Below are 24,537 nucleotides of genomic sequence, written 5' to 3'. Positions count from 1 at the left end.
ACAAATGAAACTACGACGCCAAGACACCTCCGAATCAAGCTCTACTGCGTAAGTTTAGGGGATTTTTTGTATATAAAAATAAAAAAATAAAAAATAAAAAAAATAAAAAAAAAAGGGAAAGGTGTTGCTCCGCTGGGTCGGAGTCGAACCGACGACACCTGGATCGCAGAAAGATATTACAGTCCAGTGCCATAAACCAACTAGACGACCAGCGGAAAGAATGACGTACCTCAGAAACCAGGGTGAAATGTCAGCCTGAAACAAGTAGTTTGGTGGGAACTGGAAAGCGAGCAGTTGCTTATATAGCTCATATATATATATATATATATATATTCTGTTAGCACAAGAGGAGAAATCTAATAAACTTAAATAATAGTAAACTAAACGTGGAAAACAAGAAGAGTTGGGGAGATATTGAAAAATACTTTGTCAACCAATGTAGCTAGAGGTTCTCTCCTTCAGGAGCTTATTATTAGCTAGGTACCTCCTCCTCCCGGGGGAGAGAATCTCCAACCAACCTACACATGGCTATCTATAAGTACGCAGTACTATACTTGTACTATACTCCTCCCGCTACGGGGTACAATGGAGGATTTCACTTTATTTTTTTATATTTTTATATTTTTATATTTATTTTATAATTTAGCATTTTCACATGCTTCTTCCCCGCAGAGGTTTCAAATTATACTTTTCCCCCCCGCCACCGCCACCGGCGTGAGCATAAAGTGAATCGGGCCGTTCTGTAGGGCTAAACATTAGACCAGTGACGCAGTGGTTAGCGTTCCGTTCTTATATGATTCTCAGAAGCGCCCAGAGCTCTTTGGTTTTGGTGTGGCCTGAACTCATATGACATTCCTCAGTGATGCGGGGGTCGTGGGTTCGAATCCCACTTGGTCTAGATGAAAATTAACCACATTGGTCTCTCTCTTTTTTTTTTTTTTATATTTTAATATTTTTTTGATACTTGAAGTTATTGTTTTTCTTTTTATCCATCCATCATTCCTTCTTCATAGGGTTAATTAATTAACATTCATTATTATTCATCTCATTATCACATTTAATATTGGGCCTGTCTATCCAGCAGGTTATCTATTATTAGTCAAGTTCCATCTCATATGTTGGACCAGATTAAATACAAATAATCATGCTGACAGACAGACAGACAGCATTAACATTAACTCATCTTATAGCATACATCACATCATATTCAATCATTAATTAATTTCATCAATTCATCAATTCATTCCATCCCGTGCATGCATTTTCATTGCCGCCTTCCCCCCCCCACCCACGTCGTCAATATTCCGCCATGAGCGGCAAGTCCCTCGAACTCCTCCCCACCCACACTTGAAACTTGCCGCTAACAGGCATCACCCAGTTCTGATTCACAGCACTCCAGTAACTCAGGTCCTTGCGTGTCAGCGGCAGGCTCACAGTTACGTTTTGCCCGGGCTGCACCTCTACCTTGTTGAAATTGCGGAGCACGCGCAGCGGGAAATCCACGGTTCTGGTGCTGTTGTGGCTCGGGTTGGTCGTGGTGCTGTTGTTGTTTGGGCTGTTGCTGATGCTGCTGCTGTCGCTGCTGTTGTTGTTGTTGCTGTTGCTGCTGCTGCTGCTATTGTTGTCGAGTATAGGTTCGTCGAGCACGTTCTCAGGGAACGACACATAGACCTGCACAACTTCCTTCCCGACACGAGTCCCCGTATTACTGACAGTGACACTGACCGTCACAAATGGCTCGAAGAGGGATGGATTGCCGCCTTCACCTCCTCCAGCGGGTGAGGGGGGTTGGGCTTCGTCGTATCCCTTCGGGTATTCGTATGGGGGCTCTCGTTTGATGTCGTCTACAGAAGATAAGTACGGGTAGATGTATTTGGTAAGAACCCTGAATTTCTCTGGGAATAAGGCGCATTCAACGTTGGGGATTGTTGTGTTGTACCATGGTGGAGAATTTTCTTTCGGTCTGGGAGACGGGAGTGGAGTTTTGGATTTCAACGGTCTGAGGATCAGGTTGGATAGGTTGAAGGTGGTGTATGAGAGGCCGTAACCGAACTCATATCGCGGCGTTAGGTTATGGGCGTCGAAGTAGCGGTAGTCGATGTATAGGCCGTGGGAAAAATCCTTTTGCGGAATCACATCATCGGATTTATAAAGGATTCCAGCTTCAGGGCCATAATCGGTAAGGTTTTTGCCCATGGTGTATGGCAGTCTGCCACTGGCGTCCACATCGCCGAACAAAATATCAGCCAGCGCGTTTCCGCTCTCTTCTCCAGGTAAGTTCGCTAGAAGCACTGCTTTGACTCCCGGGAGGTCGATCCAGGACTCAACGATCACAGGCCCAACAGAATGGATCACCACAACTGTGCTGCCATTGCCAGCACCACATTCTGTCGCTACCTGAGAAACAAGGCTGTCTGTGCCCTTCTGGAGTATGAGGTCATTCCTGTCACCACGGATGTCTTTCCAACTTGCGAACCCTTCGCCAGAGTCCGCATTCGCGAAAACAAGACACAAGTCTTTATCACGCATATCCTCTGGTGGAGTCCGATCATTTGTCAGATACCCGGATACCGTTGTGGATTTGTTATTGAACGCCCTGCTTAGAGCTTTCCACGGCGTTATTAGGTAGGGGAAATCGACAGCTCCGCTACCCCAACCGGACGCCAGCGTGCCCTGGTTACACGCTCTGTCCGCGCAAGCGTTTGGTCCATCGCCAGCTCCGGCGTCCTCTCCATAAATGCCGATGCGATACTTCTCATCTGATAGTCCTGGGCCGTCCCTGGAAAGTGGTAGGAATCCGTTTTCATTCTTGAGCAAAATTGTGGCTTCGGCTGCAATCTCACGCGCAAGTGGGCCATGGGCATCATCCCCTTCACCTTGCGCATTGATGTATTGGTTAACAACACATTTGGCATCGTCATCCGGGCTGCCTTGGTGCAATCGACCGATTCTGTCATGCGTCCAAGACGAGAAATTTGGTCCCTCGTCCCCGTCCGGGGGCGGTTTCGCCCAGGAGTCTTGTTTCAATTGGTACCAAGAGGCCACTACCCTCGTCGCCATATCATTCAATCGATCCATTGGCACAGATGTATTCAAGACAGCCTGCGTCAAGTGGTGGCCCCACAGGGAAATGCCGTCCGCCCACCCCAGGCCATCACCAGGCATTGAGACATCCAGACCAGCAAGTGCACTGGCAACCCCGCTCCGTTGCGCCAACCAATCCGACTGGACGAAGCCTTGAAACCCAAGCTCATCCTTGAGGATGCCGTTCAAAATCAAACTATTTTGGCAGGCATAGGAATTATTGACCATCTGATACGCGCACATCACACTCGCGACGCCCGCCCGTACACTTTCCGCGAATGGCCACACATACACCTCGCGGAGTGAACGGTCATCAATGTTGGAAGACATCGCAATCGGTATCCCCCATTCACCCTCCTGGCGGAAATGCTCTTGCTCGTTGAGCACGTAGTGTTTAGCGGTCGCCATTACTCCATTATCCTGGACTCCGCGGATGGTCTCTGCGGCTGCAACGCCCTGGAGGACAGGATCCGAGCCAAAGCCTTCCCAATTCCTGCCCCCCGCAGGCAAGACACCAATAGGACCCATAGCCGGGCCAAGAAGGATATTGACTCCTTTAAGTCGAGCTTCTTTCCCCAGCGCAAAACCCCTCTTGTACATTAAGTCACGACTCCATGTCGCACCGACGGTAACACCGGCAGGAAACGCGGAGATGTTATCTGCAAAGCGAATGCCTAGAGGCCCATCTTGCAGACAAAGCGATGGGAAGCCCACCGAGCTAGCCGGACCTGAGCGACTTAGCATGCGACCATTTATGTTACCTTTTAAGAGAGGTATGATTGCTTCGAATATGAGGAAACCAAATCGACAAAAATTAAATCACGGCGGGCCCTATCCCATTATATAAGGAGAGCCTTGAATAAAGTGCGAAAAGAATATTTGACATACCAGTGTTTCCAACGCAGAGCCCCATCTGCCAACCCACACCAGTAGTGACGTTCACTTTTTCAACCACACTCATTCTACCCACTAACTCCTGGGCTTTTTCGTAGCTTTCAGTCCAACTTTGGACAGTTCCACCTCGCGGAGATGGATACCACGGCCTTGATAACTAGATATATAACTTACGTTAGCTTTTTTTCTTTTTTCTTTCTTTTTTCTTTCTTTTTTAATTTAAATTAACTATAGTTATCGATATATCGATGGGTTTGAAATAAAATAGATAGCACCTTAAGGTGAACCGATCAAAGTCATAGCAGTAGATGCCCCCAAAAAAAAAAAAAAAAAAAGAGATATACAGAAATGGTAATGAATAAACACACAATAAATAAATGCAAAGAAAGTAATGAAAAACAAACAAACAAATATAAAACAACAAATAAAACTCACTCACCCCATCCCTCGTCTCCACCCTCATCCGCCCATCATCTCCCTCACCATCTATCCCCTTGCCGCCCAATATCCCCTTCGCCCCAAGCACCGATAGCACAATCGTTAACACCACCAACACAACGACCACGAGCGGCAGGATGAGTAGACGCCATACCCTCCGCCGCGTCGTCTTCGTCGTCTTCGTCGTCGTCGTCGTCGTCCACCACCACCTTGCTGCTGATGTGATCTCCATCACGGCTGGTGTCGATGCTAGCTGAGGGGGATGTTGTCTGTTTGGGGGCTGGGGGTGGTGGATGGGGGGGGAGGCGGCATGGTTGTGTTGATGCTGGGGAAGGGGGGGGAGGGGGCGCTGGGGGGAGGAGGCAGGGGAAGACTCCCCAGCCGTCTTGGATGTCCCGCCTGTGGAGGAAGGGTGGATTGATGCTTGTGATGGTTGTGTGCCAATACTGGTGGGGATGGTGCTTGGAGGAAGTGTTGTGTTGTGTTGTGTATTTTGAGAATTGATGATTTGGTTGATGTTCTCCTTTTGCCATCCATGGATATACGTAGGTAGGTTACAGGGGTCACATGTTCAGACACAGTGTGTACTGTTGAGAGGCAAACTTGAGCAGTGCAAGCTACAAGCTATTTGTGTTGCTCCTATACTAAATATCAGGGGGGAAATAGAATCAAATAACTGCCCAGGGAGTGTTTTTCTTCTTTTTTCACCAGCGCTCGTTCAAAGATCATCCCTGGCCAGAGCATCAGTGGCTTGGCAGGGGAATTGGCGCATCTAGCTTGGTTTTTAGAGTTGGTGGCTTGTAATCGAGATAGGTTAATAATACGTTGTGTATAAATATTCTGTGTTTTATATTCATATGGTAGAACGGTAATATAGTTCTGCACTTTTTTTATATTTACATATGCAACTCATCGATGGTCCGCCTTTTGCCTGGGGGGGGGGGGGGTGGGGTATATTTAGTTCTCTCGCAAATAGTAGCTACCCATGCCACTACCATTGAAACCGTCCAGCAAGATAACACGCAAGCTAACAAACAGACAAGTGCGAAAAAGAAAAACAAATAAGCGTGTAAATCTAATTGCCTTCTTTTTCTATTGCACAACGCTTGTTCTCCTGTTCATGAACTGTTCTACTTCCTCGTGGCGCTCATGCTGGCCACGGTAGTCTCGTCGACCACGCAGGTACCAGTCGGCGACGATGATGACGACAACGACGAAGTAGACGGCGGAAACGTAGTTCATGTCTATAGTTGGAAATATATGATTAGCTATCTGACCTATGGTGCTACTTCGCAAATTTTTGGGAAGAAGGGGAAGGGGGGGGGGGGGGGTGGGCGTTAGTCGTAGGGTCTAGGGTTAAACCCCCAAAGGTAGTATAACTTACTGGAAGTCCTGACGGGATAAACCGAAGGGAACGAATACATAACAATGGTAAACACAGTCCACAAAAGAACTACAATGTTTGCACAAAGGCCAATTTTCCCCAGCCAGAAGGGGCCGTGCTTGATGTTATCCCGGCCGCGGATGAGCAACGCGATAATGGGAATGGCATACGAGATATACAGCAGGACAATGCATGCAGTCACCATGCTGTTAAAGGCGGTGGAGGAGCCGAGATACAGCAGTCCCAGTACACCGACGATGCAACAGCTGGATGCATGCGCCACGAGCGGCACGTCGAGCTTGGGGTGGATCTGGGACAGGTGCTTGTGGAACGGGAGGCCGCGGTCGCGCGCAAAGGACCAGCACAGGCGAGACTGCCACGTATGCGAGGCGATCTGGCAGCCGAAGCCGGTGCAGAGGACCAGGGATTCCAGGGCGATGGCGCCGGCTTTGCTGTTCAGGGCCTGGTGGAAGAGCTCGAGGATGGGGACGCCGGTCGGCGTGCTGATGAGTGTCTCGAAGTCACTCAGGCTGAAGAACATGGACATGCAGTAGAACCAGGCGGTGGTGAAGCCGATGGCGACGGTACCGCAGATGGCAATGGGGATGGAGCGCTCCGGGCTCGCGACCTCCTCGGCAAGGTGGGTGGCAGAGTCAAGACAGGCGAAGACCCAATTGGGGTTGATGAGGCCGACGATGAAGGCGATGCCGTCGGATTTCCAGCCTGTGTTGTTGATGAAGGTGGCAAAGACGAATTTGGCGTCCTGGTGCGTGGGGGCCTTGGACGGGACGGTGATGATGATCACCGTGAAGGACATGAGAGAGAGATAGAGGGTGGTCACTGCGACCTTGGGGAGGAGTTTGCCTACGCAGTTGAAGAGGAAGCACCATGCGTTAATGACTTGGTAGGCGACGACGATGTGCCAGGATTCGATGACGCTGTAAGTTTTCTAGTTAACTATGGTCCAGTGTAGAGAGAGGGAATTTCAATACTCGGTATTTTAAAATTGAATTAGACCCAGGGGGGGGAGAGGAAAAAAAAAAAATTCCTTACAAGTCAGGATGTCCAAGCTGCCACATTCCAACGCCCGCAGAGGCCAACGCCAGCGCAACACTGGCAGAGGTGAAAATACTCCCCGTCCACGCAAACCAACCGGTCAGATAAGACGCAAAGTTTGCATATTTCGGAGACGCCAGCTCGTTCGCCCAGAAATACTGGCCTCCAGCATTGGGCATAGAGCTCGCGAGTTCAGACAGCGTGATGGCCACGCAACTCGAGATAAATGCAATCCACGGGATACCGTACATGACCAGCAGCGGCCCGCCCGACGAAATGCCAGTGATCAGGGACGCAGACATGCCGAACCACGAGTTGGTCAGCGAGAAGCCCACGCCGAGCAGGGAGAACAGCGAGAACTTGCGCTTCATGTCCTGGGTGTAGCCCATGGCCGCGAGTTTCACGGCATCTTCATCGAGGGAGCTTGTCTCGCTGGGGTCACTGCCCGGAGACGGCACCACACTGTTAATTTTCTCCTCATCTTTAGACATGGTTGCTGATTATTTATTGCTATCTTTTTTTTTTTCGTTGGTTCTGTTTTCTGTTATACGGGATTCACAGAGGTTTTGTTTTTGGTTTGGGTAGGTAGATACAGTCGCTTGGGAGGGTACGATACGTTAACAAGGCCACTATTGTTGCATTGGGCTCGAGTTCCGGTTCGAACGATGGAAGGGATCCTTTTTTTTTTATTTTTTATTTTTTTTTTTTTTTTTTTGGCTTCTGCAGTCAATATACCTTGGGAAGGGTGTAGCGCATTGGGCAGTGTGGGATATCGAGTGCTTTGTGTTTTGGTCGCTTCCGGGCGTCACAGAAGTCACTTCAATTCAGATGAGAGAACAAGATGATTCCATGTCACCACTTGTGTTTTTTTTCGTTTCTTTGGAGATTCTGACTTTCCTTACTACGAAGGAAGAAACTATTTCTCGATTGTTTCTGAAGTGGCTGTACAACAACAATGAGGGTTGAACCAGATGTGTGGCTTAATGCGAAAGCACGGGATATCAACAGCTTCGTAAGGGGCGTCTTTTTGCACCACACACTGCCAATCCTTAAGCAAAGCACAGTACAGCTATACGGATAGATGGGAGGTATAGACTGATCGAGAGGGGGTGGTATTTTTTTATTTTTTTTTTGAAGTCGGGAAGTAGGTAGGGTGGAGGAAGATAAGGTAACAACAACAAAATAGGAATTAAAAAAAAAATATGATAACGGCGAAAATCAACCGCTAATCTGTTGAATAATGGGTGGTGGGGAATATCCAAACATCAGGAGATACCGGGATTAATGGAGATCGCATTTATCTGTTATGCTGCTTCAGCTTTTTGTGCGATGGGCTGCGATACTGCGAGTGAGTGCAAGAAAAGAAAAGGTAAAATAGCGGAGCTCGGGGGTTTTAAACAGGTCTTAGTGTCCGATGGCCAATTTTGGCTTTCATCAGGGAACAAGCGCAGCAATTGATTTTGCATGTGGCTCTTTTGGTGTAAAGTTTTCTTGCCTTCTCCAGAGACGACACTGGTAGAGGGGAATCGGCGGGAAAACAGAAGAAAAAAAAAAGGTTGAAAGTTTAACTTGGCGGCAACCTTAAACCCTTTTTCAAAGGCGACCCTCTTTGGTATTCCCACATGTCCCGCAACTTGCAAGTGACGTGATGTGTATACATGTATACATGTACCAAGACCCTAGTGCTGAGGCAAACTCGGCCATTATTGGCCATCGATACAGCAAGGAAGTCGAGGGTTGAGAACAAGTCCAGCGGAGCTCTCTGAAAAACGTGAGAAACATCCCCCCGCTGACGGAGCCTTGCAAGAGCTAGGAATTGGATCCGCTCGCCGAAGGATTTGCCCGAACGAACAGGTCGTGTAGGCCAGACAGAGACGGCTTTGTCGGCTATTTTTTCTGCCCTTCCCGGTCGGTCTTCTTCGGGTTTTATTGCCTGTTGTTGTTGTTGTTGTTGTTGGTGTTGGTTTCTTTTCTTTTTGCAGCGTGTTGTGTGGTGGGGTGGTGCAGCGTGCTGATGCGGGGTGTTACATCTCTCATCAATCTTCCAGTTGCACGCGCAAGTGGTCATCCGCGGATATTCTTTTGACCCTGTCAGCAAGAATCCCTACACTGTACAGCGTAGACATGTCGCATGTCATAGTTATCTGCCATCTGCACGCCTCAAGAGTTCATGGCGGGCGTGGCTGGAAAAGGAGGATTTCAGGTTTTGTTTTGTTGACGTCACAAGCGGCTCTTTCTTTCTTTTTTGTCTTTTTTCTGCCTCGGCTGCCCTGAGCCACACACAGATCTAGTTAGTTAGTTAGTTACTAGTTAAGTTACTACTAAGTTAGTTACTAAGTACACACTCGCATATTAATAAGTTACTATGATAGTTAGTTAGTTAACGTTAAGTTATTAGTAACGATATTACTAACTAGTTAGTTCAACTAACGAACTACGCCACTGATGCCGGCTTGGGCCCTAAATGTTAGCGAACCATTTCTTCTCAGCGGCGGACTGTATACGGAGTAACTACAGAGTAGACAATTACTTATTCTGGCTAGAGGCTTGCACAAGACCCATATGAAAAAACCTGACCTTTGGAATGAGCTTAATTCAGGAGATTGAAATGGGCTATACGTGTCTCATACATCTCCCACTTTATTAGTTGACCACTTATATTAGAAGTTAGAGAGCTCTGCATCTCTCGACTATAATATGACTCTCTCTATCTTGGCAACTAGCCAGGCAGTGAGTGGCTCATTTCCACTGAGTGGAGAATTTCATTCTTGCAAATCCCAACATGGAAACAGAAATGCTTTTCTGTTCGGGTCCCGCGTCTCAAGGGAAATTTAAATTTAAAAAATAAATAAATAAATAAATAACTAATCATTCTCAAACTATTTCTATAATAACTCTTAATAAATTCGTATTATTCAGCTCTGAATGGGCTATTAATCATTATTTCTCTATTATTGCAGCAGCAATTGTAATTCTTTTCCTTTCCCGCGTACAAATTTGGGTAAGTAAAAGTAGTTTCCAGGACTTGATTGTTATACAGATCCACTTTTATTGTTTGATTCTCAAGGGGCTCAGCAGTGAAACCAGAATAGTTTTTTTTTTATCTTTTCGGTTTTTAGGTTTTATCGTTCAGAAGCCTCAACTTTATCTGGTTTATCCAACAAAACCTGATGTCACTGAAGACGGCCCCCGGTTGAGGCGTCAGTGGCGGCCAATAATCCCTCCTCCTCTCTTCTGATCATCATTTGTTAGAAAGTCAATGCACAGACAGAGGTACTTCTTATTTGCTCTGTTCATGTGTATTATTATTTAACTTGGTTTGAAGAAGCAGGAGTTTGTGGAATAGAATAATAATACTGCATAATAGATATTATGTATGAGATCATTAGTATTATTCTCCGTGTGTTGATCTGGATTTAGTTTAGTTTATAGGGGTTAGATAGATAGTAGTAGTATTTGGCTGATGAACACGGCCTGTCAACTCCTACTCAAAAGTTATAGTCAAGCTTGTTAACTATACAAAAGCACTGATTGGAGAAGAAGGAATGTTGACGAGGACAGAGTCGACAGACAGACACTCTCAAAAAAGTTGAACAGAACAACAAGATTGGTTCCACATCTGAAGCCTACTTACTTCCTGGACATATTACCTGTTGGAAAGCCATGATCATGATCAGGTCCTCAGCCCATCTAAAGCAACATTCGCACTACATAAGGACGCAGGTACGGACGGTACTTTACAAGTAGATTAAGGGTTAGGGTACTCTGTAGAGGTTGGATTATTATTGAATGGGATTAGGGTACGGGTGGTTAGGGGGTTTACAGGTGTGAAATATGCGGTTGGGAATAGCCAGGTATATGTGACATAACAATGTAGTTATCGAGTTTTAATGATAATGAGCTACAGGGGTTGTGGAGCACTCCTCAGTCGGGATGTATTATCTTTCTCTCTTTTACTTAGCAACGCTTGAGAAAAAATTTGGTTGGTGGTTTGTATTGTAACTTCTTGTCGATAAGGATTTGAGAGCAAGTAAATAATTATATATATATATATATATATATATGTTAAAGCTCAAGTTCGGGCACAATGTTTTCTTAATTCATACGTTACCAGACAAGTTAAACACCGAGTTGAAGATATTATGGCCAGTTATTTAACAAACAAATACTTATTATTAACTAACACTAGAAGGAATAGGTAACAAACAATGTCTATCTCTCTATCAATTCAAATCAACACATTGTTAACATGCGCTAACTGAAACTATGAAAAAGGAAATATAAAAAAGAAAGAAAAAAAAAAAAGAAAGAAAAAAAAAAGCAAGGGGAAAAAAACGCCAGAACCGGTCCGTCTAGTATCTTTTCTCCGAAGGGAATGAATGGATGAAATAAGACAATGCCACGCGGAGAGAGTCTATATACGTCTATGTATATACATGCCGTTAAAAATTACCGTCGGTGCTCCGCAGTTTCAGCACAAGAGGGAAAGGTGGGGGGGAATAAATAAAAGATGAAGCAAAACTGAACATCGTGAAACGGAAAATAAGGAAGCGACGAAAGAAGAAAGAAGAAAGAAGAAAGAAGAAGGAAAGAAGGAAAGAAAGAAAGACATGGAGGAAGATGAAAAGAATCTATGTAAGAAATCCATCGAATATATGTGAGGTCCCAACCAGCAAACAAGAAAGTCCAAGCCCAAAAGAGAGGGAAAAAAAAAAAGAAAAAAAAGAAAGACTTTTGTTCACATCATTATTTTCCCCAATAGAGGAACCATTATGCTTCATCATCAGTGTCTGGGGGGTGAGGTGTGCCCTTGGGTGAGTTGAGCCTGGAAGAGGAGGGTTGCTGTTAGCACACGTCCATTTACTCAATGATCAAGAGGAAAGCGAAAAAAAAAAAAAGAAAAGAAAAGAAAAGAAAAAAAAAAAAGGAAACGGGAGAAAGAAAAAAGTTGCCAACATACCATTCAATATGCCTTAAACGCCTCCGCACCTCACGATCCTTCATCTGCGCACGAGTCAACTTCTTCTTTTTCTTCGCTTTGAACTTCAACTCGCCGCCCGCATCCTCAGCACCAGAATTAGCAGCAGACGCTGCTGCGGACGCTGCCGCGCTCGAAACGACACTGCTAGCCACGGTGCTGGGTCCGCGCGAGCTGTCCTCAAACCGGTCGAGGGAGAGCGACACATGGCCCTTGTGCGTCATCCGCCCGTCCTCGACATGCCATTGCTCGGGGCACAGTGCACCGACGAATTCCTCGTTGTGGGAAATCATCACCACGCCACCCTTGTAGTCGCGGATGGCGACGGCGAGGCCGCCTAGCGAGTCGCGGTCGAGGAAGTTGGTGGGTTCGTCCAGGACAAGGAGGTGCGGGTTATTCCACATGGCGCCGGCGAGGACGACTTTGACCTTCTGGCCGCCCGAGAGGCCGGAGATTTGGTTGTGGTTTGCGATTTCCGGGTCGAGGCCGACGTCTTCGAAGTGTTTGGAGATTACTTTTGGTTCCAGGACGCGGTAGCCTAGGCCCTCGCGGGAGGCTTCGTGGTCGTCGTATTCTTGGACGAGTTTTTGGAAGCCTTCCTTTAGAAGAGTTTCGCGGGAGATGAAGGAGTTGAATTTGGGAAGCATGCCAACCCATTTACTGATTTGAGTGTTAGAGAGAACGGGGGAAAAAATGGGAGTCCAAGGAGAGAGATTGAAGGGGGACACGGCTTACACTTCATATTGGAACGTTTTCTTCAACTTTTGCCGACCAATCAAGGCCTCAATACGCCGGGGTCCCCTCCCATCGCCAATATCGATTGTTTTCTCCATTTGGATACGATCCTCCTCGGTCAAAACTCTGGTTTGCTTCATCAACACCTCCCGATCGTCGCCATTCTGATATCTCCACTGCAGATATTGGTTGGGTGTCTTCTCCATGTGCATCTCCACATGTTCAAGGGCGTGCTGCTTGATGTACCCGATTCGAAGATTGGGATGCTTCTCAACCTTGCCGGATTGGGGAATAAGCTCTCCAGTCAACAGCTTGATGAAAGTTGACTTCCCCGCGCCGTTACCGCCAATAATGGCTGTGCGAGACGAGAGGGTCAGGGAACAGCTTGCATCTACTAGAGAGGGCTTTGTATTTCCAGGATAAGTGTAAGTCACGTTACTCATGCGAAGGATGGCACGGGTTTGCGATTTGACACCTGTCAAGATACCTGGAGGGGGGAACTTGAACTGAACATTCGACGAGCTAAGGGTATAGTAGCTCTTCGCCTCCGGCTTGACTTTGACAAAATCAGCAAGGTTACCCTTGTAGCAGACCAGTTTCTTTCCTTCATAGTGGTAGATATCGGTACAGACTTCGTCCAAGAAACCAGAGTCGTGACTGACGATCAAACTGGTGATCTCGGTGTGTTGCTTCAGGTATTCCTGCAGCCATTTCACATTCGCTACGTCCAAATGATTGGTCGGTTCGTCGAGGAGGAGAACATCAGCTCCCATGAGCATAGCTCGCGCCAGAGCCAACTTCATCTTCCATCCACCGGACAGGGAGCCAACTTTCTGTTCCTGCCGTCCACCAGGGCCAGCAGTGAATCCGACCTCGCTCAAGACCTCGGAAATTCGCTCTTTGCCGCTTGCAGCTAGTTCTGGATCTTTGGCAACGAATTCCAAGATGCTCAAATCCGCATCTTCACCTTGGTTGTGCTCCACGAAGCATGTCTTCAAAACATCCTTGGGAGGGAATCCTTCCAGCTTTCCCTCCGCAATACTGCGCATGAGGGTGGATTTTCCGGCTCCGTTGCGCCCGCAGAGCCCGTATCGATGGCCCTTGAGGAGCCTAAGGTTTGTGTGGGAGAGCAGAAGCATGCCGCCATACGCAAGAGAGAAATCCGCATTGACGATCTCAACTTCACCCGTGTCTTCTTGCACAGGTACTCCATATTTCCGCTTATCTTCCTCCACGAAATGGGCGTGAACTGCGGAAGCGATGGCAGCCTCTTGTCCCTCCTTGACTAGTTGACTAAGATAAGGTGCGATGCATAGTGGGACGCGGTCGAGAAGACGTGAATTCACGTCGTCGCGAACCATTTCAGAGATATACGTCTTCGAGATGGCCCAGAATGGTTCATCTTCCTTACGCACAATTCCGCCATGGAGCTTCACCTGTTGCTCCAATACCTTTAGAACTTCATCTGCTGTTACTTGGGTCACCGCCCCGTTGGCTAAGTTCGTGCTGCCATCGCCCATAGCGTGCTGGATGACGTTCAGAGCGCGTGTTGCTAGCTCCCGAACTTCAGGCAACGAAGCCCTGTCTTTCACCCCTTGTACACCTGGTTTCAACTTCGGCAAGAATGTCCTCGCTTCATTAGGGTCGTGGACGAGCTTTGTGAGATTCTCGACGACAACGACTGTCTGGCGAAGGACTTCCTGTGGGGTTGTGGGTGTGTTTAGGGATCGTTCAAGAAGAGGGGTGAGGAGCGCAAGTACAGGGGAGGTAACTATCGCGACGAAGGTAGTCTGGGACAAGGCAAGGATGGTCTTTTGTAAAGTTTGTGCGTCGGGGTTTTCCATCGCTTTAATCAGCAGCGGGATTCTGGGAGCCACATCGTCATTGGAGAGGACCGTCGTCAAAGCAGTCATTGTTTTAACCGCCTGTTTTGAAACCTCGTTCTTCATATCGTGCATGCCGGACTCGACGACAGGGATCAGATCCTTTAAACATTTGCCCACGGATTCGCGGAGGAGATCCTTTTGCAAACTCTCCTCCTTGGTGTCTGAGCCCGCCTGAGTCTTCTCAGCCACTTTTTCCAGCAGACGATAAGCCTCCACAGCGCCTTGCCATTTCGCAGTTGACTTGTTGAGATACGCCAATAGTGCCGGAACAAGCGCAGCGACCAACGACTCGACCTTCAGGCAAGCAAACAGCGCATCCACGGCATACTTAGCCGCTTCCCGCACCACGGCACCCTTATCAGCCAGCGCATCCAAGGCCAGGGAAAGCAACCCTCCATGCTCAAGTAAGAAGACAACCTCGCTGAGCGGTTGTTCTCGAGGAAACCTCTCGAACAGAGCGCCCAATATCAGCATTGCACTTTCTCGCTTTGCCCCGCTTTTCTTATCTACCGCCGCTTTTTTTATATCCCTCAACAAATTATAGCCGTGTAGCCCGCGAAATCCGACGGATTGAATGAGGAGGTTCGCCAAGCCATAGGAAGCGTCTAAAGACTCTTGCGATTTATCTGCGTTGAATATGGTGTTCATCAACGAGGCAACCTCCTCCTCGGTGGGGGGTACAGAGGACGGGACCTTCGGGATCATGATGGGCGCGGAGGACATGGTCGACGATTCTGATGGTGAAACAGGGTGTGGCATACTTTAGCGAGAAAGGGTAAAGGGGCAAAAAGAAATAGAGACAAATAAAAACAATAGGGAAGAGGTAGGAATCGATAAATGCGTAGTGGTATATAGATATATATGTAGTTGTAGAGTGGAGATTGTGCGATCGCAAAACTTGAGACGAGCCTAACAAGAAAGAAACAAGGGAACAAAAGACGATATCTTCAAGAAAAGCGCTCTATAGAATCGCGCTATGAACAGAGAAACGAGAAGGTAAAAAGCAGTAAAAAAAAAAGAATGAAAAATCGAAGCCTGGAAAAAGGCTATCTATGTTGGGTTTATGAGCCTGGCTGGTAGCGATAAAAAGTTCGGCGGCTGAGATTATTTTTTTATTTTCCGTGGCGGCGAAAGTTTCAGCTTAGTCAGCGCACCAGACGGAATTGGGGGGATTTAATTGGAGGAAGATCCTGATATTTTGGAAGATCAATGATAAGGTCATTTATAAATATATATATATATATATATACATATAATATAATATAGGTGGTCTTCGGTTGTTCCGTAGCTATCAGTCTATGTATGTATTGGAAAGTCCTGCATCTACTCAACGCGATTCCTAGGCATTGAATATGATCCCTTTTGAATGGGATCACTGGTGCGTTTAGCCTCAGATACGATGGATGGTAGAACTGCTTGGGCAGCAGAGCTATTTGCAACATGGTTCACAGCGATGGCTGAGAGTCTGACGTATGTAATGTACTATACCTGCGGTGGCTGGTCAAGCAGTGCCCATCGGAGGCTCATCCGCAATGGCTATGTTTCTATTAAAAATCAAATCCAACCATTCATTGAGATCCCGTAGCAATAAAGTGTGGGATTTTCTAGGTAAATTAGAAAGCTGTAGATGAATTCATTAGTGCGCGGGATCTCTTAATTTTGTGGAATGCGGGGGGATGGATCCAACATACAATCTTCCGTGTTGCCTTCGCCCATACTCTTGTTGGAGCTGCTGCCACTGAGAATGGAGCCGACAATGCCGTCCATATATGGGGCGCCGCTCCATTTCTGGTGCGTAAGTACATCAACTCCCATTTCCTTCTCCCGTCGCTGGATGAGGTTGACATAAGCCAGCATGCCCTCGTCCTTGAATTTCCGCGAAAGCTCAGTTGTCATGGTAGCGTTAGAGTGGAGACCAGCGAGTGAGATAAGTTGGAGGACGAAGCTAGACGCGGAAGTTAAACAAAGTTAATCGCATAGCTCAAACACCTATTTCCATATAAGGGCTGAAAGTGTGAAAACTCACCCATGCTGAGCGATGTCCCAGATAAACGACTTGAGGCTGGCTTCGGTGAAACCCTGACCCATCCAGTTAAACGAAGGGCTGAGGTTATATACCAGCTTCTTGCCAGGGTGTTTTGCTCGGATCTCTCCGGCAAACGACGCCGCCTTCTCGACACTTGGGTCGCCAGTTTCAACCCAGAGCAAGTCAGCGTAGGGCGCGAAGTTGATCGCACGCTTGGTTGCCGCGGCATTACCGGCACGGTAATGATAGTAGCCCTCACGAGTCCTGGGAATGTCCCAGGACCAGAACACAGGTGATTTGGTGTACTTGTGTGCAAGCTCCCGTCGTTCATTAATCGACATGTCCCGGTTTGCGGTTACTTGTTTTTTGTAGTCATCGATGGATGATTGAGCGGCTCCCTCGGATTTAAGATGTTGTTCCACAGCTGTATCAGGGTGTTAGCGTCTTGATCATGAACAGCAGCTAAAAGGGGGAAAATTAAGTATGAATAATTCGTGATTACCTTCATCGAACGTCACAAGTTTATGGTTTTTAACCCATTGTGATTCGAACTGGTCGATTTCAGGGCCAGAGGCCCCGTCCAGCTCCATTCTCTGCAGGGTTTCGGCGAGCGGTTTGGAGCCTTCGGTAACACCTAGGATGAACTCGTGGTCCCGGACATCAATGGTGCTGCTTAGAAGTTTTCCGCTCTCCGAGTCCGTTCTGGCGATGAGCAGATTTTCAGTCCCCATAATATCCCACTGCAATCTTGCTGCGACGAGCCTGTTGATGTGTTCGGCAATGGGGACGAGCACTTTGCCGGCAAGATGGCCGCATTTTTTGCCTCCATGAAGCTGGTCCTCGAAGTGGACAGCAGCGGCTCCGTTTTCGGCAAAGAGTTTGGCCAGTTTCAATACTGCTGTAAGACCTCCATGTCTATTTTGGTGAGTGTTACAATACTCTCTGGGTTCTCAAAGGGGGCTTACAACTTACCCCGTATCGCCATCAGCGATTATGGGCCGCATGAAATCAGTGTAGGGCGTCGACTTGCGCTGGTCCGCAGAAAGTTTCCTTCTTGCATCCCATTCTTTGCGGTCGTGCATTTGCTGGGCCTTGAAGAGCCTCTGAACCTGGTTCGGGACGGTGTTGTAGGGGTAGTCTCCAAAGTCCGGGGATACTTCGTTTGTCGTAGTGAGGAGAGATGAACACGCCCACCCTGAAATATATAGCACTTCTTGGTTGGGAGCTTGCTGTGTCATCTGGACGGGATCAATGGCACCAACTGTATGTTTGTTAGAGGAAACGATACCTCAAAAAAAAAAAAAAAAATTTAAAGCTTAGAGCGTCACTCACGCGTATGTACCGGCTTTCCAGCCTTTGCCCTCTCATCCAGCAGATTGAATAATTTTCTTGCCATTATCGAGCTTGGATATGTCTGCTGCAGCGACCCCCGCTTGCTTACGACCGCCTCTGCTGAATATGGGCGCTTGATACCCTCGAAGCGCGGGGTGTTCCACCACTCCCTCACGGCTCTTACTTGTTCTTCAAACAGCGCATCTTCGGCGGCCCCGGCCTTTTCAGCGGAAGACAGTAGCTGGAATGAGTCGGATGGGTGTGCTACTGACACAGGTGGATTGACTGGAGGTAGTTGTGACGCCATCCGCGGGCAGCCACAGGCGAACGTGCGAGCCGCAGTACTGGAGAGAGTGGAGGGGCGGGAGAGCGGACGAAGCTGTCGAGGCAAGCGGCGAGCAGCGTTGCGAATCATTGTCGGCGTGGAATAGTTCTTTTGTCCTACTCCGCCGTATTTAAATATGGGGAAACAGTGTCCTGGGGCTTCCTTTGTTGTTGCGCTTGTTTGTATAGTATTAATATAGTATGGGTGAACTGGCTAACTAGTATATAGGGTTAGCTAATCTGTAGACGCATTGAGCTTTTGCAAAAGTCTTTCTTCCCAGAGCACAAAGGGCGCACCGGGACAACAAAATAGCCCTTTGACAAAGTAATATACAGAGAATAGGTGTTTTAAAAAGTGACAAAAAAAATTCGAATGTTTAGCTGGGTATATATACTGACCGGAAAATGCGGCGATTTGGATTTATAAGAGCCAGTCAATGACAACACCGGATGAGCACGCAGCGAAAGCGACGGTATGATAATATCAGTTAGTTAGTTACAGGATTGAATAGACTAGGCATTAGCTGTAAAGTAGCGCTGTAAACACGCTGGCTGACGTCGTCTGGCTGTGAGGTGTGCTGTATACTGTATACGCATTAAGTAGTAACTTATGAAGTAGAGGAGATTCTTATTGTCCTCGGCAACAAATCCCTCGGCAAAAACAACGCTAGCGCAATCCCGCCGCCAGCCGCCCTTTGGTCCGACCGCCGAATAGCCTCATCTTTACTTGATTCGGACAACACTAGCTCAACCCATTCGAGTCTTCCGGCGGGCGGGTCCTTGCTCTGTGTATTTTTCTCTCCCTCTCAACTCTCCGCTGTCTTTCACAAATCCCAACAAACATCCTTGGACACTTGCTCCCCTCCAATCTCACCTGCTCTGCGCTCTCTGCCCTCACCCCGCAATTGTGCAATTGATCTATATCTCCGAATACACATACGAAACAATGGTATTGGCCAGCAGGGCTACAAGACAGGTGCTGAAGGCGTCTCAGGTATGTTGTTTGGTGGGACCTGGTGTTCCTAGTGCTACAATTCCGAGTATCTCAATTTCTCAATTCAATCATTACGACTTCTTCCTTTACTTACCTTTTTCCTATCTTAGAATGCCTCTCGGTCATTTGCCTCCACATCTCGGTACTACTCCACCGCAGAATCTGACCTCAAGACTGCTTTCCAAAATGCTATTCCGGCAAAGAAGGAGCTGCTCCAGGAGGTCAAGAAGCGTGGTGAAGACGTCATTGGCGATGTGACCATTGCTAGCGCCATTGGAGGCATGAGAGGCCTGAAGGCCATGGTTTGGGAGGGCTCTGTGCTGGACGCCAACGAGGGCATCCGCTTCCACGGCAAGACCATCAAGGACTGCCAGAAGGAACTGCCAAAGGGCACTTCCGGAACTGAGATGCTCCCCGAAGCGATGTTCTGGCTCCTCCTTACCGGCCAAGTCCCAACCACCCCCCAAGTCCGGGCTTTCTCCCGCGAATTGGCAGAGAAATCACATCTCCCCCAGCACATTCTGGACCTTATCAAGTCCTTCTCCAAGGATATGCACCCAATGACCCAGTTGTCCATCGCAGTTGCGGCCTTGAACACCGAGTCCAAGTTTGCCAAGGCCTACGCTGGAGGCCTCAACAAGGCTAGCTACTGGGAGCCTACCTTTGATGACAGCATTGCCCTCCTCGCCAAGATCCCCCGTCTCGCCGCATTGGTCTTCCGCCCCAATGAGATCGAGAAGGTCGGCAAACAGGAGCTCGACCCTGCTCAGGACTGGGCATACAACTTTGCTGAGCTCCTCGGAAAGGGCGGCAAGGCCAACGAGAGCTTCCACGATCTGCTCAGACTCTACCTCGCCCTTCACGGTGACCACGAGGGTGGAAACGTTTCCGCCCACGCCACTCACCTTGTTGGAAGCGCCCTGAGCGACCCCTTCCTCAGCTACAGCGCTGGCCTCCTCGGCCTCGCTGGTCCTCTCCACGGCCTTGCTGCCCAGGAGGTGCTCCGCTGGATCCTGAAGATGCAAGCTGCGATCGGCAACAAGTTCACCGATGCAGACGTCAAGGACTACCTCTGGTCCACACTTAAGTCCGGCCAGGTCGTTCCAGGCTACGGACACGGTGTCCTGCGGAAGCCAGACCCTCGCTTCGAAGCTCTAATGGACTTCGCCAGCACCAGACCCGACATCATGGCCAACCCGGTCTTCCAGCTCGTCAAGAAGAACTCCGAAATCGCCCCCGGCGTCCTGACTGAGCACGGAAAGGTAAAAATACCCGGCTCCTTTTTTTCCTGCACTTGAACAAATATATATTTAAAAACTAACTCGATTTTTGTCCAAAAATAATAGACCAAGAACCCCCATCCCAACGTAGACGCTGCGTCTGGTGTTCTGTTCCACCACTACGGTTTCCAGGAACCCCTCTACTACACCGTCACCTTCGGTGTCAGCCGCGCCCTCGGCCCACTCGCCCAGCTCATCTGGAGCCGCGCTCTGGGTCTGCCCATCGAGCGCCCCAAGAGTATCAACCTCCAGGGCCTTCTCAACCTGTCCAAGAAATAAATTTTGTACCATTGCATTTTAGACGGTGAGAAAATGGGAGGTTTGGTATAACTGTTGAAAGTCACACTGGTGGGCTTAGGGAAGATGGTAGAGGGGGGGGGGAAAATTGCCGAGCTCGGTAAATGTGTATTAGCTATGCGTTTGTATGTATGGTAACTATGTATATATGCATGTATCTACGTGTCCATTGAATGTCATTAGAAAAGCCCAGATATCCAAAAAAAGTTGCATGTTATATCTAATTTTTGTGATATCTTTTCATGGCTTCCGTTGCTCACGATTCATATCTATCTCTTTATGTATCCGTCAATATAACAAAGAAAATGGTTATCACTGGCATTAAAAATCATTTCTTCTAAAAAACTTTCAGGAGGCTGGCTACTTTCCGCCATTCATTAAATTACATATTCTTACCCTAAAGACCCAATACCAATGATTATACAGGAAATATACATGATTTCGGCTCTTCCACATCGCCGCCTGAGAAACAACAGGAGAGCCCGCTACGTTAATTCATGTACTTTTTCAATTTGAGCAGTTTCCAATATTTGCCAATTCACGTTACTTTGAGAAATAAATGAAAATGTCCTCACCATTCGTGGATCTTCATGGCAACGCGATCCCCGAAGATCAACTTCTTGACTATGGTAGGTCGTGATGGAATGGCCGTCAAAATGCCATTGAGATATAAAAAATGTTTATCGACGTCTAGGGCGTCGCAACGGCGTTGTCCCCTGCATCAGTATCTCTAAGATGACTATTCAGCTTGCATTTATGGAAAACGGCGATCTACGTACATAGTTGGCGCGAAATCGGCCCCCTAAGTCTCTTCGACTTTTGTGGTTCCGTGAAATGTCTCGTGCTACACAGCCGTTCTGTTCTTGTGGCAGACATTGCCAGTCGCAATTTTCTCCTTGCTTCAGATCTATCTATCTGGTTTTGTGACTTTACCGAGGCGTCCATTATGGGTACTCAGCTCAGACAGATATCGGGCTGTTAGGGGCTGTAATCTATGAGGTTGTGACGGGAGAGCGTTGTCAGTTTGACCTCTTCAAGGATCTACCACTGGACGCTTGCCGAGCTCCTTGGCCACGAAGGACATCTCCACCTAGCACACAAAAACATTTGGCTTGGAGCTATCATTGAGAAATGTTGGACCAAAGGTGCATTTCAGAATGCGGATCGTCTGCTAGAGGCATTGGATTCCATCAACCTAGACAATCAGTCTACTCAGGGAAATGCGAAATACGATTGCTGCGAGCCAGGGAAGAAGGCATCAATACAGCCTATCACCAAACTCGCGGTCACTACTTGTGCCATTACAGTACTAGCCACTTGGATTTGGAGATGGTCTTAAGTACAATTGCCGTTCTGCATTCAGGTATGATACAATGTCGTTTTATCCACTAGCAAAATAAGCTGACAGATGATATGAGCCAGCGAATAGTGAGTGTAACTATGGTGTACTTGTGCCCTTCACAGAGCCTCATGAGTCGCCGCGCACTCGATCGAGTCACAAACCCTGAAAAGAACACTACGCGACTGTGATATTAGTGAGATCGTAAAGTTTCGGAGAATCCCCAAGCTCTAACCGTCATATACGGGTACGATGACCCACGGGCCCTTTGTAATAGGATCAGCCGGAGAGAGTTATAAAGAGAATGGAATGGAATATTTAAAGCCAATGGAGAATTCTGTTCTCACCGAGCCATCGCTCAGCGTTGACCTTCTGTGGTCACCAGGGGCTCTCGATGGTGAAGGGTGATAAATTCTGCCTGCTTGATATGTAGAGAGTGATAGACGCAAGCGCGCTTGATCATTGAAATCAGGTATTCAGTTCAGTAGGGGAGTAGGGAACTGCATGATTTCAACGACTACAGTGAAGATAATACAACTAAAGATAATGCAGCTGATAGTTCGACTTCAATCAGGAAGGATGGAAAGTTGAATGTTTTTAGATTGGGAGCGCAGGAATATTTATTCGATATTATTTAGGGTTTACTTCCTTCCCACCAATACGATACTAATAAATTCCCATTAATAAAACGAAACAGCTCATTTCTTCTTGCTTCTAGAGTTCCGCCGACGAGTGTGCAGATGGCGCCTTTCATAATGGGCCATAGCGGCTCTATTTTGTGCCCTGGTTGATCCGTCTTGTATCACCATGTTGTAGCTAACTTATCGCTTTAGAGAGTATCTGAGTTACTGAAATATACACATAAATCTCTATACCATTCTATATACAGTATTCTTGACATAGTCATATTCTCTACACTGTAGGCTTAGAGCTAGCTCATTGATCATGCAAACAGCTCCTCCTGCATATATTCAACCCCTGAGGGGACGATTCCGCAGCAATTGAGCCTATGAGCTCCGCATGGGCATTGATACGAATCTAACCTCTGGGAAATGTGAGATGATGATGATGATGATGATGTGGAACAGTATGCTCAGTAACTGCCTACCGCCCCGGTGGCCGAATGGTTAATGCGGCCACCCGGTAGCGCCTTGGCGTGGGAAACCAGGGCGTGTGGGTTCGAAACCCGCAGGGGATACATTAAATCCGGAACCCAAGCACCTCAGGTTCCTAATAAATACAGAGGTGTACAAATCGCTCCAATAAAATTGCTCTATGTTCCTGGGCTGGGAAGTTATTATCGCATGTATTTAATTGTCACTCCTTTGTATTTCCTATGTTCTTGTTATCTTGGCGTGGTCTCAACACCTGTATTTTCCTCCTGTATAACCAACACTTGGCCTGTATTTAACATCACGCAAGGACTCATCATAAGCTCCGCTTGCATATGAGTATAATGGAAGAATAATAATAATAATAATAATAGTAACTGCCTACCGCATGGATCTGCCTTCACAAGAGAGCAGGAGAGGATTCTGCCCTGGCCTTTCATCGATCCCATGACGTACTCCATACTGGGCAGCTTGGGAAAACTTTTGGGAAATTTGCAATTGTTTTAGCAAAATTGTCTGGATGGTAGGTGGGGTTGAGGAGTAGACAATAGTTTCCTCGTTGAAGGGTTGCCGTTCCTGGATCATTTACATGTGATCTGAGAGAAGCGAGTGATAGTACGGACTCCCACAGTATTCCACGTTGGCCGACGTGAGCAAGCGGTTCTGGAAGTTGGCGCATACGCAATAGTCCGAACATTATACCGTTAGGGAATTGGACTCGAGCGTCCACGGGTGGGGTGGCTGCTCCAGTTGACAAATGGGGTTGAGCCCTCCCCCGTTCAAATCCCATGGATGGGGTGAATACTCGAGACATAAATGAGCTGGGCGCGTCCACAATAGAGACGTAGGACATCACAAGAACAAAAAATTGCCTTGCAGTAGCTGATGCATGAACATACTGTGATGGTTCAAGGGTCACTCACCTCACTGGGTTTGCACCGCCAGCCTAAATAAGGGAAGTTCAGTTTGCTTAGCATGTCAATGCTTGCATTTGTGAATATCAGGTCCGGTGTATCTATCCTTTGTATCCTTGCACAGGCGCAAGGGGCTAACTTCCCGGATAAACCTGTAGCCTGTAACTAATCCGTGGGGAAGGACATATGCAAATCATCACTGGTTGTTGCAGTGTTGCTCCACAGTGACTTTGCGTGGAACATAATTCAGGTTCTGTGTAGCTAGATTGGTTGGCCCGCAGTGTTGAGAATGGCTTTTGCCTTTTGCTGAATTGCTAAATGTGAAGAGAAGGAGGACTTGTTATCTTTTCTGTTGTCTTTTCTCTTCCTCTCATTTGATATTGTTGGGGGTCCCGCGGTTGGTCGGCCCTTCTACCAGCAGGCGCTGGTGGTGATTGAGCTCTTTTGCCCCAGTAGCCTACAGA

General features: G+C 47.6%; 7 protein-coding genes, 2 non-coding genes and 1 pseudogene across 11 annotated transcripts; 4 read left to right on the top strand and 6 right to left on the bottom strand.

The window, feature by feature from the left end:
- Positions 1 to 128: 128 nt before the first annotated feature.
- Positions 129 to 215, bottom strand: BDBG_17249. The gene has a single exon. It is a non-coding gene; the product is annotated as a tRNA-Tyr (tRNA).
- Positions 216 to 757: 542 nt separating this feature from the next.
- Positions 758 to 898, top strand: BDBG_17248. Its single transcript has one exon. It is a non-coding gene; the product is annotated as a tRNA-Ile (tRNA).
- Positions 899 to 951: 53 nt separating this feature from the next.
- BDBG_05337 lies at positions 952 to 5,265 on the bottom strand. Of its 2 annotated transcripts, none has more exons than XM_031722100.1 (3): positions 4,418 to 5,265; positions 3,973 to 4,135; positions 952 to 3,812 (listed from the first exon to the last, which is right to left on the bottom strand). In XM_031722100.1, exons 1-3 carry the CDS (start codon positions 4,646 to 4,648, stop codon positions 1,297 to 1,299), a joined length of 2,910 nt encoding a protein of 969 aa, XP_031578905.1. In that variant the 5' UTR covers positions 4,649 to 5,265; the 3' UTR covers positions 952 to 1,296. The 2 variants fall into 2 exon arrangements, with proteins under 2 accessions (XP_031578905.1, XP_031578906.1); XM_031722101.1 differs by having other exon boundaries at positions 1,009 to 3,915; positions 4,418 to 5,186.
- Positions 5,266 to 5,349: 84 nt separating this feature from the next.
- On the bottom strand, positions 5,350 to 9,160 carry BDBG_05336 (choline transporter). The gene is made up of 3 exons (XM_002624521.2): positions 6,854 to 9,160; positions 5,801 to 6,738; positions 5,350 to 5,660 (listed from the first exon to the last, which is right to left on the bottom strand). The coding sequence occupies exons 1-3, from the start codon at positions 7,345 to 7,347 to the stop codon at positions 5,509 to 5,511; spliced, it is 1,584 nt and encodes a 527-aa protein (XP_002624567.1). The 5' UTR covers positions 7,348 to 9,160; the 3' UTR covers positions 5,350 to 5,508.
- Positions 9,161 to 11,626: 2,466 nt separating this feature from the next.
- Positions 11,627 to 15,214, bottom strand: BDBG_05334 (elongation factor 3; the record flags this gene model as incomplete). Its single annotated transcript, XM_002624519.2, has 3 exons — positions 11,627 to 11,681; positions 11,817 to 12,494; positions 12,570 to 15,214. The coding sequence occupies 3 exons, from the start codon at positions 15,212 to 15,214 to the stop codon at positions 11,627 to 11,629; spliced, it is 3,378 nt and encodes a 1,125-aa protein (XP_002624565.2).
- Positions 15,215 to 16,068: 854 nt separating this feature from the next.
- Positions 16,069 to 18,228, bottom strand: BDBG_05333 (isocitrate lyase; the record flags this gene model as incomplete). Its single annotated transcript, XM_002624518.2, has 6 exons — positions 16,069 to 16,076; positions 16,147 to 16,400; positions 16,482 to 16,905; positions 16,984 to 17,396; positions 17,454 to 17,742; positions 17,814 to 18,228. The coding sequence occupies 6 exons, from the start codon at positions 18,226 to 18,228 to the stop codon at positions 16,069 to 16,071; spliced, it is 1,803 nt and encodes a 600-aa protein (XP_002624564.2).
- Positions 18,229 to 18,698: 470 nt separating this feature from the next.
- Positions 18,699 to 21,195, top strand: BDBG_05332 (2-methylcitrate synthase, mitochondrial). Its single transcript, XM_002624517.2, has 3 exons — positions 18,699 to 19,131; positions 19,242 to 20,393; positions 20,478 to 21,195. The coding sequence occupies exons 1-3, from the start codon at positions 19,084 to 19,086 to the stop codon at positions 20,688 to 20,690; spliced, it is 1,413 nt and encodes a 470-aa protein (XP_002624563.1). The 5' UTR covers positions 18,699 to 19,083; the 3' UTR covers positions 20,691 to 21,195.
- A 560-nt stretch (positions 21,196 to 21,755) lies between these two features.
- On the top strand, positions 21,756 to 22,781 carry BDBG_05331 (uncharacterized protein). The gene is made up of 2 exons (XM_031722099.1): positions 21,756 to 22,071; positions 22,131 to 22,781. The coding sequence occupies exons 1-2, from the start codon at positions 21,840 to 21,842 to the stop codon at positions 22,214 to 22,216; spliced, it is 318 nt and encodes a 105-aa protein (XP_031578904.1). The 5' UTR covers positions 21,756 to 21,839; the 3' UTR covers positions 22,217 to 22,781.
- BDBG_05330 (uncharacterized protein) lies at positions 22,641 to 24,415 on the bottom strand. Its single transcript, XM_031722098.1, has 2 exons — positions 23,545 to 24,415; positions 22,641 to 23,092 (listed from the first exon to the last, which is right to left on the bottom strand). The coding sequence occupies exon 1, from the start codon at positions 24,010 to 24,012 to the stop codon at positions 23,596 to 23,598; it is 417 nt and encodes a 138-aa protein (XP_031578903.1). The 5' UTR covers positions 24,013 to 24,415; the 3' UTR covers positions 22,641 to 23,092; positions 23,545 to 23,595.
- Positions 23,157 to 23,245, top strand: BDBG_17247 (annotated as a pseudogene). The gene has a single exon. The product of its transcript is annotated as a tRNA-OTHER (tRNA).
- Positions 24,416 to 24,537: the final 122 nt, after the last annotated feature.

The sequence above is a fragment of the Blastomyces gilchristii genome (assembly GCF_000003855.2).
Source record: "Blastomyces gilchristii SLH14081 genomic scaffold supercont1.10, whole genome shotgun sequence".
Taxonomy (NCBI): Eukaryota; Fungi; Ascomycota; class Eurotiomycetes; order Onygenales; family Ajellomycetaceae; genus Blastomyces; species Blastomyces gilchristii.
This window is presented reverse-complemented; position numbering and strand designations above follow the sequence as displayed.